The 13,791-nt window shown below is 40.3% G+C and overlaps 1 protein-coding gene across 1 annotated transcript; it reads left to right on the forward strand.

Annotated features, from left to right (window-relative positions):
• The first annotated feature begins 1,529 nt into the window (after positions 1-1,529).
• LOC119884644 (cdc42 effector protein 1-like) lies at positions 1,530-12,528 on the forward strand. The gene is given in 5 exon segments (XM_038695024.1): positions 1,530-1,697; positions 5,628-6,175; positions 7,178-7,584; positions 7,587-7,727; positions 9,866-12,528. Coding segments are annotated over 3 exon segments (1,083 nt in total). The 5' UTR covers positions 1,530-1,697; positions 5,628-6,175; positions 7,178-7,274; the 3' UTR covers positions 10,498-12,528.
• Positions 12,529-13,791: the final 1,263 nt, after the last annotated feature.

Consider the following 13,791-nt stretch of genomic DNA (forward strand, 5'->3'; position numbering starts at 1 on the left):
TTTCTCATGTCTGTTCTCAAGGCCCACCACACCTTCTTTCACGTCTCTCTCCACTCCTCTCCCCTTTCCCCTTGCTCGTAGTTGAAGGCCTTTGCTCCTCAGCCTCCACCCCTGTGTCCACTCTCTTTCCTCTTTTATCTCATCCCTCAGTTAATTCAGGCTTTCTCTGTTTCCACTGTTTCCCCACAAGTCGTTTTTATTTCTAGGTAGTAAATTGATTTCTGTTTGTTAAATCTGCATCATAGCCCCTCGGCTTGGGCATTTGGGCTTCTGTTCATCCAGAGGAATATTTTTTAAACTTCTAAACATCTGGTGCCAACACTAACCTCTTCTCCATTACATATAAGTTCAACCATAGATTGTAGATATGAAGCTTTCCACAAAGAAGTGCACAATCAGAGGTATTACTCTGATCAAATGGTTTATAACATCCTTATAATTGTTTTATCCTGCTGTACACACATGCATACATACTCTTGCACACATGCACACTATTTTTGCATGTTCAATTGTAGGCTGATGGTGAGTGTATTTTTTTTAAGAGTGAGGTGAAGTGGGGTCAGAGTGAAAACAAAGGTAGATGACACCCACGGGAACGCTTAAAAGATCATGTTTAAGGAGCTGAGTAAGGGGCAGAAGATGATATCTGAGTGTGTGCGTGTTTCATTGTGTTTGCTGCATATCACAGCTCATGTTTCTGATTAAATATACAATTCATAGCAGTCCTTAATTTTAAGTCAGTTCACATGTCAAACATTTGTCAGAAGCAATGGCAGAGAGGACCCAAGGTTAAGACCAGATGAGTTCAAGAATCAGGGGGCTCCTCGCACACATACGCGCGAGCACATGTAACGGGTGTGGTTAGGGGTGTGTGAAGGATCACTCACGAGATTACTTAAAAGGGATAGTGTGCAGCTAAGGACATATCCACAGGAAAAAATAGCAAAAATAAAGATAAATAAACACAATGAGATAAAATTCACAAATATTCAATAAAATCATTAAATGACAGAGAAAATCCACAGGTGCAAATTTGAAAATATGAATTATTAAAGTGCATTTTAAATGGTGGTACACACACACACACACACACACACACACACACAGACATGCTGAAAATAATCATGTCTTTCTTTTTCACATTGCTCCTTTGATGACCTCAAACCAACATGTTGTCGTACTTCTGTTGCTCTATTTGTTCTCTTTTTCAAGCCTATCAGTTTTCATAGTTTCGCTCAAATTGAAAGTTTGCATGATGTGCTATATGCTTGTTGAGAGTCATGACCGGCTAAACTTCGAGGCCTTTTTAATAGTCAGTTCTTTATCCAGACTATGGTTGTACTAGTAAAAGATGGGCCACACAGAGAGCGAGAGAGAAAACTGTACACATATCAGGCATCTACCTCTTTCTGGATTAGGGTTAGGGTAAGGGCTTCATTCAGCATCCATTGTTATTTAGTCATTCAGACTTCTGGCGTCCACCCACCACCACCTCCTTCTCCTTCTCCTCCTCCTCCTCCTCCTCTCCATCTGCTCCAGTCCACTTGTCAGCAGCAGAGCCGCTGCACGGTTGCGCTGCACTGATGCAAAGTTCATGTCCAAGCGGAAACATACGGTGCGGACCGCAAACCACGGAAGATGTAGATGTGGTGAAGTTGTCTCTTTGCTAATTGACTGCGCTCTGACTTTATTTTAAGGTAAGATTTTTTCTTAAAAACGGAGTTTGTAAATCACTTTGTTTGATGTATGTTGCGCAACGTGCAGTAAACAGCTAGTGGCCATGTCAAAATCAACAGGAACAGTTATTTACAGTCACTATACACAGTCTAAACTGAATCAAGTCTTGTCGGCTTTCTATAAAATAACATTTGAGTGCATCACTGTGCGTTAAAGGAACAGAAGTGTCTCTCTTATAAAATCTCCACTAAATCAACCTTCGCATGCTTATGCCCACGTGTTGTCACGTTGTTGTCACATAGCCTACTGTCTTAACAGTTCATGAATCAGAGTCCGCACATGTTGAATAAAAGTACGCTACATCACTGCGCACTTAGTTAGTTAAAAAGTGAGTTCATGTTTCTGGTTATGGAAGGACTTGATCACAGTTATGATCACTGTTATAGATGTGAAAAACATGCTTTAACAGTATTTGTCATCTTTAAATAACATCTGTCAGGAGACAAGTCTCAGAGCACTAGAGAGGCCAAATAATGTGCATCCAGATTTCATGTGCATCATTCAAAATACTGCATCATTATCCTGCAGAAATATCACAAATATGTCAAGAGTCTCAGAAATCCTGACAACATATAGAAAGCAATTTGGCATTTTATGCCTGTATCAGTGTTTGCAATGGCCTCACATCCTCTTCTACATAATCACTTCCCATGAGATCAGCGGAGATTTGTGTTTTTGTCATCATTGAATGGAACTTGCTATTGAAATATGAACTGTAAGCCCTATTAGATATCAAAGAAGGTGGAGGTGAGCCTATGTTTGATGGAGACAATCAAAATCAATTGGTCACTGTGCTCCTCCAGTGGAACCACAGAACAACTGTTCTAGAGTCGTGCCAGATGTCAGACCAGTAGGTTGGCAGCCTCTCAGGGAGGTGGCGTCATGGTTAGATAGAGTCAACCATCCAAACATCTGGCCTGCTGAAGGACACTTCCGTCTGTCCCTACAGCAGTATAGGGCTTCAGTTGACACTGACCTTTGCCCTGCATGGAGAACGACGAGCAAGAACCAAAAACCTGTAAGAACTCAAGGTGGAAATGGAGGCCATGGTCATGGAGTCTACCCCATGGCACATCAATTGCACAAACTCAAACAAGACTGATTGGGAGTTCCATTAAACGGCCACTTTAACTTTGCCTCTCTGTTTATGTTTGCTTTGTGGAAGTTTGGAGAGGCAACATTTCCTTATGCTCTTTGTTCAGCATGGCTATTTAAATTGAATGAGATGTGTTTGCACTTCACTGTTGCTTGGCTTCATTTCCTCTGTGATCTGCTGTCCCGTACATAAAAATAAAAATAATTCATGAATGATCAAGTCATGTAAAACTTTATTTGTCACCAGAGGTCACTGAACTAGTTGATAATATGCAGTGAATCCTTATCTCAAATGTCTCTTCCTGTGAGTTATTGTGTTGACTCAGTAGCGCATTAAGAAAAGTGTGGGAGGGAGTGAACAGGAAGTTCATTTACAAGTCGAGTGCTCAGATAAAACACATATGTCACATCACACAGTGTTCACAGTCTGATACTGCCAGACAACACCATGAACCAATGTCATCACACTCAGATATCATAACCCAATATCATCACATTCATTAATCGCCACAGTTAGCAAAGCAGTGCAGAGCAGACTCCCTTATCCCTAGGCCTAGGAGTGTATTGCCACGTTGCAGCAGTATATCCTTGTAAAGTGAGTGCATGTTGTATTTTAGAGTCATGCGTAATGGTCAGGGTGTTCTGACCTCAACCACAGTTTGCCAGTGACGTGGTGTAAAAGGACCATGGCTCTCCGGTCCAGTGGAGGAAGAAACCTCAGAGCTGACCCACTGCTCCACAGCCCTGCATGTGTGTGTGTGTGTGTGTGTGTGTGTGTGTGTGTGTGTGTGTGTGTGTGAGTATGCGAATGCACAGATGAATTTCCTCCTGAGCAACTGGGATTGAATGCCCATCAAATGTGATCAGAGCCCTTTTCAACAGTTTGTGGCTCTGTGGTACCAGATGCTTGCAGGGAGAGTGACAGAGAAGGGAAGCATGTTTGGCAGTGTGTATGTTTGTGTGTGTGTGTGTGTGTGTGTGAGAGAGTGTGTGTGTGTGACAGAGGGAAAAACAGAGAGATAAAAGACAGAAAGACTAACTGAAAAAAAATAGAAATCTGTAGGGAAAAACGATGAAGAAAGGCGGTAAAAATGTGTTTCTCATCAGTGTCCTCAGATCATTTATTTGATGGCCATAATAGATGTCGTCCAGTCTGCGCTTCCCATTGCACGCTGTTCCCATTACACTTTCCAACCCCCTCATCTGTCTCTGTCGTTGCAATCAGACAGGCAGCTCATGCAAAAACAGGCTTGTTTATGGAAGTCTGTAGGTACAATTTACAAAAAAATCACGTGTAGCCGATCTGAATTTCTTTATATGAACTTCTATTTTCTAAATATTCTTTCCAAAGTGAATGTCGGTGCTGGTATTACACTTAATTGTACATGAAGACATCTGACTTAAGCTGTGTGTACTGCTCACATAGCCATGAAGGAAGAAGAAAACCATATGAAAGGCTGTAGCTATCAAAGCAAGAGCAAACATGTAAATTATAGACAAGCAATGACTGAAATGCAAAACCAAAATGAAGGACAAATGGGGGACAAACTAGGTGTTGACAATGACCGTAGATGTTTGTTTATCTGCCTCTCACCTTCTCGTGCCCCAAAGGCACTAATCACGCCCTTAAGCCAAATTTTAATGAGCTAAGGGATCAGAAGTGGTCAGGCAACTTCTGTCACACCCATACCTTCATGATATCTTCCCTCCTCCCCTGTGTTTAGGTTACAGACAGTGCCTGCTATCTGTGATGGCCACCGCTGAAAATTTGTCCTGTTAAGGTTTTTGGGAAGGTATAATCTCAGCCCAGGCCAGTGCCCAGTAAGAGTGGCACCATCAGCTTGTTTAAGTTGTTATATCACAGGTCCAGATTGGCCTGGCAACAGTCACAGCTAGTAAAACCAGGAGCCTGCGACATTAATCCAGCACTGGCTGCAGTTTGGCGAGATCACATGTTTGGAGCTTACTAGAGCTCCGATTGCCCTGGAGTCTTTTCTTCAGCAGACAGGAAGAAGGTTCTCAGTGTGTATCCAAGAAAAACAGATACATAGGCCCTTTGGAAGTTGTAGGGAAAATGTCTATCTCTGGAAAAGTGGATTTATGCTATTAATGTTGTGAATAAATCTGTCAGGTAGACCTGGCATTTCTGCAACTTAGAGGGGTTGAACATGCAGACAGAGGCTCTTGTTTTTATGTCACGTCCCAACATGGCACGTCACTCTCAATTGTTTTAATGTTTTAATTCAGTTAAATATAAATGAGGTAAAATTTTTACATAAATATAACATTAAGAACATCACCTCCCACCCCTACAACAACTTAATAACGTTCAACTAACAAGAAAATATTAGGCATTTGTGCTCTATAAATAACTAAATAATCGATTCTCAAAATTGTTGTCAATTCCTGTAGCTCAACTAATCTGGTAATGCTGAAATAGCTATAATAATATATTTATTAAATATATTATATACATACATATGTATAAGAAAAGTGCTGTTGACTCAGGAGAGAATAGTTTTTGTACTGAAATGAATATTAATCATACTTAGAAAACACACAAGACTCTTCCCGTTGTACTCAGGTTTTATATGTCAAGTTCAGTCCCTGAACACATTCTTGAGAACCTCCTGACTCCTCAGAGAGAAAAACAGAGAGCAAAACATTCCCAGCATCAGTCAATCCAAAGTTTTAGTTGCCTGACACATTTACGTGTGCCTGAATGCTCCTGCTTTGGTCTTCAGTCTAGTGTGTAACTCACATCTCTCTCCTTTTCTCTCTGTCCATTCTCTTAGCTGGCCTTAAATGAACTGAATGAAAACACAGAAGCCCCCCTTCCTGGCACCCATTGAAGAACTAAGTGGATTGAAGAAGGCAGAGAGCAAGTGAGGGAGTCAGGGTGGGAGGAAAGACAGAAGGGATTAGGAGCTAATCCAGTGCACGGACAATCCTGCAGGAGCCTTATCTTCCTTTCAGGATGATGCACAAAAAACAGTTGCTGGATTACGGGACCTTACTTAATTGCCCTTTTCAAGAAAGCATCATCCTCCTTTTTCCTTTGCTCTGGTAACCTCTTATAGGTCTGTGTCTTGGGTGCAGAGGGACCAGGATACAGAGGTCAAAGAAGCGGGGCGTCAGGCCTGGTGACAGGATGTCCATGGTCAGTGTGGTGCCACACATGGATAAACCTCTTTAGTGGGAGACGGTGCATAGCAGTGGACCCCCCGTCCTCTCTGCTTGGACTTTGAGGAAGACATGTGCAGAACAACTTATTGAATGAGACACAGAAGATCCTCTCAGAAGCTGGCGTCTGTTGAACACACGCATAAAGGACTCACTGCCAGTAAGCGAAAGAGTGGAGACACTGATGTTTTGATGTGTTTTGGGAATTACTTTCTTTAAAAGTGCAGGATTATAGAGCATTACTGAATGTTTCTGAAGCTAAAAGGAGAAGGCAGGAGTAAAGTAGATAATCAGTGAACAAAGCTAACCAGAAACCTAAATAATAGTGAGAAGGGAAGCCACAGTCTGGTGGAAATGGGCAGATAAAGTTCTTAAACAGAGTTATTTATACATTTCAGCAAGTGTGCTGGTGCAGTCCAGTCACAATTTGTTCTAAAAATAGAGCCTATCTGCTACTTAAAAGCTTCTTTTACTAGGTTTGGGTAAAAGGCAAATTAAATATACTTTGGTTTTTCAAGACATCTCGGTGAGGTTATATCCTTTTAGTATTGCAAGCAATATGCAAGTTCAAACTGACAACAAGACAGTTTTCCAAGTCTAAAAAGATAAACAATTAAATTAACACAGTGTTTAACCCAGCTGAGTTGTTTCGCAGAAATGACATCTTATTGTATTTGCAGTTGTGGTTGGATTTTGTATTTCTAACCTGTCATTCACTGAACTAGATCTGAACAAGGATCCAGCCAGCCAAACTCTCCAGCCACATAAGCTGTGGTAACCAGAGGAAATGAAGTGTGACCCCGTAATTCATCTTCTTTGTTGTTTTGTCATGACTGAAAGCTGCTGTTGTGCAGGAGAAGTGAGCTGAGCGTTTGGTCATTTTGGACAGACGTGCAGTACTTGCTGTGCATAATGGGGACTGAGTAAGAGGAGAAACAGGACGGGATTTAGACAAGCACTTGACCGACTCTGCATCCATACTGTCATCTTTCAGTGTAGATCCAAAGGGAAGCTGTGGGCCGAGAGTGGATGAATAGTTGGCTCTGGCACTGTAGAGAATGGATTATAAACACATTCTCTGCCAACTGAACAACCACATATTTGTGTTTTCTGTTCTCACTGTCCCAGCATTTATAGTTTTTTCTTCTCTCTGCTTTTACAGTGGACCCTAAACTGGAATTTAAACTTGACTGACATGTAATCAGAGCACAGACAGCCTCATTCGAGTTAAAGGGAAATTACACAACTTTTTGGTCACTATGAGTCTGGGAAAACTGCCAGGGATTAAAGGCCTTGTGTCTGGCTCTCAGGGGAAACGTCGTTTCAAGAGCGAGCTCTCCGTGGACATGATCAGCCCTCCGCTGGGTGACTTCCGTCACACTATGCATGTTGGTCGTGGCGGGGACGTGTTTGGTGACACTTCCTTCCTTAGTAACTACGGGGGCATCAGGGAGCCAGGAAGTCCAGACTCAGCAAACAGCTCGAAGACAACTGGGTTCTTCACACGTACCTTTCGGCATGTGCGCAAGAACTCTGGGGCGCGGCCGCGAGGGGGCTCCCGTGACTTGTCCCCCCACCACCAGACATCTCACCCATAATCAAGAACGCCATCTCTCTGCCCCAGCTGAACATGGACTCCCCCAATGGGTGCAGACAGAGGGTGCTGTTTCCCAGCTCCATCAGCTCAACAGATGACGCCTTCTGCACATATGGTGAGATAATACAGTAATTACTTCCAGCATGGGGCAGGGTTTATGTTAGTACCAACTTCATCTTCATTAAAATACAAAAATCATTTGAAAGAGCTGAAGAAGTAAAGGTTGGATATAACAACGGTTAGTGTTTACAGGAAGGAGATGGAACAAAGTGAATGTGTAAGTTTAGTCGAGTGGTCCACAATTCATTTTTTCATTAAAGCCTTGAATTACATAGTATATTTACTGTGGGTTTTTATTTAGGATAAAAAACAATGACTGCAATTGCAAAACAGAATCAACAAACCAATTCAAACAATGGGTTTTGGGATGTTCATATAAAATTATTTAAATAAATAATAAAAAACACAAATGAGTCTTGGTAAGATCATAATCACCATAGATCATATTCATTAGCAAGGCTCAGAACATCACTCTGAGATCAAACAGAGCATGTGTGTCTGATTTGAAATGTCAAGATCCTGGAAGAGGCATATGGGTAAGAGTATTTGTTTTATTTTGGTATCTTTAGGTTACAGTAAACTCAGAGGCAGAATGATCAATGACCTAGGTATGGGCTGCAGCCGAGTGGTAGAGCAGTTAGGCATTACTCACCATTAAGGGGGGGAGTGTGGTGGACTATATCATGAGAGATGCAGTTCTGACTATACACTCTCCAGCAGACCAAACAGAATCAAGAGCTGCTGGGCTGACTTGGTGCGAACAGGACTATAAATGCCAGTGAGCACAAAACAAGAGAGGGGTCAGACTGCCCTCTCCCTTTCAGCATCGTTCCCACATTCCTCCAAGACAACCAGCAAACAGGCTTCTTCTGAGTCATCTGGAGTCACCTAGGCAACACCTGTACACAATTAGGTCAATAAACACAAATGCACACAGCTGGTTTGGGAGAAAGAAATATACTTAGTAGTATATATATAGTGGGCATTTCCTATCATCTAAATGTGGCTGTGTCACTGCCTGAATGAGCAGCACAAATACCATTCATTGTATCTGCTAACCAGTCAGAGCTTATCAGGCAGCAGTGTGCTGAGTCCGGACTGGAAATCCCCTTTCTGTCTCCAGATTCCTTACCTAGTCCATAAGGAATTTTCCCAAACTGATTGATGTAGAGCTGGCATACAGATGGTGAACTGAAGGATGATGGGAGCTTCTTGTCATCAGTGGGTTTCTCAGTTTGTAATCATTATTTCCATCTTTTCATATATACACACATACATATACAGGAGTTTTTTATACAGATGTCACCATCCACTAATTTGCAGAGTTCAGTCTTGAAAATAAAGATAACTTCACTAAAAGTGAAAAATTAACAAGGTGTATTCCAAAGTAGAAAACTGTAGGCACCAGTTGAGTATTAATTGGAGAAAATGTGCAGCTTTACTGCAAAGGCTTAACACTGTAAAGAAAAACAAAAAGTAAAAACGGTAAAGTTAAATACAATTTCTCTCAATGTGCTGTACAGATGTAACAGATGTGTCAATCACTCTTTACTGGACTGTAGGAGCACAGCAGGGATTTTGACACAACTTCTATTGTTCATGAAGAAGGGAAAAAGTCTGAAGAGATAACTCTTGTAGAATAAAGAACAGCTTTATTACCAGACCAACAGCTTGTGGTCTTTATCAGGTCTTTACTGGACTCCTATCATGATACACCATGGCAATTCCTAGTTTCTAGTGATTTCACATTCATCTCTGTCTCTCCATCTATTGCCAGAGTTTGTAACATTAAGTCTGTCCAGGAGACAGAAATCTCCCTGCAGGATGTTTCAGTAGTGGATTATAGTGGATTATAGGGTTGTCACATTCTGCCACCCTGTGGTGAAAGAATGTAATTGAGATTTACACTTTCTATTTAACAGCTTGTACTTAAAGGTCCCACATTATTTCTTCTTGATCATTTTTAGAAAATGTATTACCGGTATGTCTCCGGTTAAAAATAATGTGTTTCAGTTTTTTGTCCAAACCCCTGCATTTTGCGTGAAGGTTGTACATCTGAATTTTGAAGACTATCAAGTCAATTTAATCAAAATATTGTAATGCAATAATGCAGTCCAGCTCAAGGTTACCAATACCTAGTTACCTAGTATTTAGTTCAGATCATTTTAGTGACTTTGGTGTGTCTGTTTGCAGGTCTGCAATCTGGGTTTGTCACGCTGCCCCGCCTCTCTCGCCTTGACAAACAGTTCCAAGATGTAGACGTCCGGAAAGGGTGTATACCAGACAGCGGTGGCATCACACTGACACGCTCAGAGTCCCTCACTTCGTTCACTGTAGACCTCGGCCCTTCCCTTATGACTGAGGTACTGAGCTTGATTGACAACCCCAGCTGCCTTCAGATGTCCAGCCAGGCAGCAGGTGATAAAGAGGAAGGCGAGGAAGAGGAAGAAGAGGATGACGGCTCTCTAACAGAGACGCCTGTGCAGAGCCCTGGGCTGAATTCACCCAACCCATCCATGGGGAGCGGGTCATTCAGCAGGAAGATGGACAACAGGGGGCACTCTTGTAGCTCTGACTGGACAGAAAAGGAGGAGGAGCGGTCCTGGAAGACACCAGATGTGTGCTCTGGGTCTCCTCAGAGAGTGGAGCCTGCCATGGAGGCAGAAAGGTTCCAGAAAGCAGCTGACGTGCTGTCTCGTCATTATGGCGGAGGGTCCTTTACAAAGGGAACGAGGATGAGCAGCGACACCACCTCTCCTGCTTTCTCCCACAGCAGCAAAACATCATATGCCTTTTCTGAAGAGGAAGAAGAGATCAAAGTCTAGATGTTGAAACTCTTAATGAAAGAGAGCACAAACTTCATTGATACAATAAAATCATTCAAATCTACCAGTGACTGAATTCTGGGTTCATTTCAGGTCAGAGAGGCTGAAAAATATGTACTATTCTGTTGTTCCTCCATTGAAACATTCTTACTCTTCTCACATGCATCTATATATCGTCATTGGGTGTCATTGATCAGCTACCAGATCCTGGTCTTTTTTGCAGGATAGATAGATGACGCTGAACTTGACCCTGGACGTTCCCCTCAATCTGCACTACGTTGCTGCCGTTATTTTATCCAGATTGTTTAAACCATTCTGAAGCTCTAAGTCACTGAATGAGACTTGTCAGGACAAAGTATTAATAATGACTTTTCTTGTCAGTCAGTAACAAAGATTTTGTATGTCCACCTGCATTAATTATATTCATAGCAGTTGCCTAAATATACTGGAGAACAATGAACAACTTCTATTTTATTTTTATATTTTTTCACGCTGTACATAATCACTCACTACATAATCATGATGTTAAACAGCAAAATGTATTTTACATAAATAAAGCCATTCAGGTTCATAGGTCTGAGGCGTCAAGCTGAACCTGAAATTAGAGGTTTTGTAACAATTGTGTTAAAACCTCTGCACATAAATCATTTACAAAGCTTTCTGTAAACCCCTAATCTAAATTGAAAACTGTTCATTATGTACTGATGTGTGGCATATTATTAGTACTTTTGCTAACCTGTTACAAAGAAAATGGAAATGTATAAATTAAACCTTTGGTAAATGGCTACATTTATATAGAGCTTTTATCCAAAGCTCTCTACCCACTGGGCCACAGACTAACAAACAAACAAACATTCCCTTTTATGAAATGTATCATAATTTCCATAACTGCACATGTTCAACTATTCAAACTGAAAATGTTAACATCTAATAATTCGGGCACTACCAAACAAAACTTTCCCTTCAGCACAACATACCTCAGAACACAGTAGCATTAACTCTTCTGTTTCATTACCCTGAGAATCCTCACAATGTCAGACCCACTCTAAATGTTTGGTATGAACTCTTTTGTTTTGGAATTTTCTACACCATGCCAGCGTAATTTCTGTTCATTGCTCAAGGTATCTGTCTTCAGCTTCTTTCCTGTGGAGTAGAAAGAGGGCAATCTCACATTCTTCCCTCTCCTGAACTCACATAAGACCTTGCTGTGGATTGTCAGCTTTTTTAAATTTTTGAATTGAATTGAAATCTTTATTTCAAACATGCAAGGGAAAGTATATAAAAAAATGAAATAAAATAATGTTTAAAAACATAGGAGAAAAAAACAACAGCAAACAAAGTAGCTTACCCTTCTTTCCTGTGTTAGCAGGAAGAAGTAAAACGTATGTATTCCTACCCCTTTAATTCTTACATTCCTTCAATTTACAATATTTATATTTATTATTATGTTGTTATATACATCCATATGTATATTTATACATAAATACATACATACATACATACATATATATATGTATATACATTCACATATACATACATACATATATATACACATACACACACATATTTTATTATATACACAATATTAAAGTGACCACTGACAAGTATTTATTTATCTATCCTCGATTACGTACTTATTCAAACAGCAAAAAATACAACAAAAAAACAAAACAAAACAAACAAACAAACAAACAAACAAAAGACAAAAAACATAAACAAAGGAGCACTCCTACTTTTGCTACACTGCCTCTTGATACCTCCTGAAAACAATTTCTTTGTACTTTTTTGAAAAGGGAAATGTTTGGCCATTGCTTTAGGTTCTCATGTAGTTTGTTCCACAATTTAACTCAGCACTCAGCACTTAAATTGATAAACATAATCTGTTAGTCTTAAAATTTCTCCTTCCCCTTAAATCGTACCCTCCCTCCCACTCAGAGAACATATTTTGTATATTCCCAGGCAATAGGCTATTTCTTGCTTTGGACTTCACATCAAAACAATAATAAAAGATGTAGTTTGATGACATATGAAGGATCATGAGAGTTGTTGTCTTCATCACCATGGCAGTCAGCTTCTCCTGCTTAGTGTTCAGTGTTTAGATCATTCAGGATTTTTGTACTTCGCGCCGAATTATCTGCAGTTATTTATTCTACATAGTTCTGGCTGTACAGGTTAGCAAGATAGGTTAGCTAGGGAAATTTTTATGTTAGTTTTTAAGGTACCTATCTGCACAGTGAATGAGCTAATCTGTGTGGTAAATAGCCGACCTAACTAATAAGCCTTCTTACCTGTGTTACTGCTAGCTCCTTCTTTTTTTCCCCTTTCGGATGTCACATCAATATTCTGCGCAGGTGGTACTGTAGCCTATACAGTGGTAATTCTATAATAATAATAATCCTATTTTAAAATCCCTCATATATTTAGATGTGATTGCAGATAAAGGACATTCGGCTATTAATTGAAGTTTTACGTAGTATACCATTAAACATTTACAAAGGTGCACACATCATCACCACTAAAGTAATAAATATTGTACTACCACATTTGAGGCTTTTTTTTTATCTCACAGACTTATCAGTTTTCCCATGTCATGAATGAGCAGGTTTAGGGGTCCATTATGATGCAAGCCATTAATAATATAATAATAATAAAATATATAATTCCCTGTTTGGGGCCATTCTGCTGTCTAATGAGTACTTAAATTGGTATTTTAATGTTGTTCCCCAGATCCCACCCACTCCACACAGGCGTACCAACCAACGAGTAGGAGTTGCTGGTGCATTGACAAGGATGTGATTACCTTTTGTTTGCCAATAAATTTGCCAGGCTGGAAACAGGTTGTTTTGTATAATTTTTAAATGTTTATTCACTTAATAACTAATGATTTACCATTCATTTAAAAGGTTTGTTCATAATGACTTTGTGAGTTTAATAGGCATACTTCTAAGTGATTAATGATACATCTATAAATGATATGCCGATCATTTACTAATGACTTGCTCATAACGTGTTCATGATTAAACAACCAACCACATAGGCTGAATATATCCTTTGGAGTCCCACTGGAGTGGACAGATGTATTTTCAGTCACAGAACAAGATGAACAAGAAATAAATAATTCAAATCTGATTAAAAGTGGTGCATCTCCTTTCCTTTCCCTCTATTTGGAATTTATGATGCAGTATATCAAAATGGCAGGGATGTAAAAGACCACAGTTTAGTGTAAAGATTGTTGACTTTGATGTCACGAGTCCCCGGCTGTGAGTCTGTGTGAGTTGTGTGTGGGGAGCTTGG

Source organism: Micropterus salmoides, unplaced genomic scaffold, assembly GCF_014851395.1.
Source record: "Micropterus salmoides isolate LMB-PRFRI ecotype aquatic unplaced genomic scaffold, ASM1485139v1 Ms_hic_scaffold_10, whole genome shotgun sequence".
NCBI classification, from domain to species: Eukaryota; Metazoa; Chordata; class Actinopteri; order Centrarchiformes; family Centrarchidae; genus Micropterus; species Micropterus salmoides.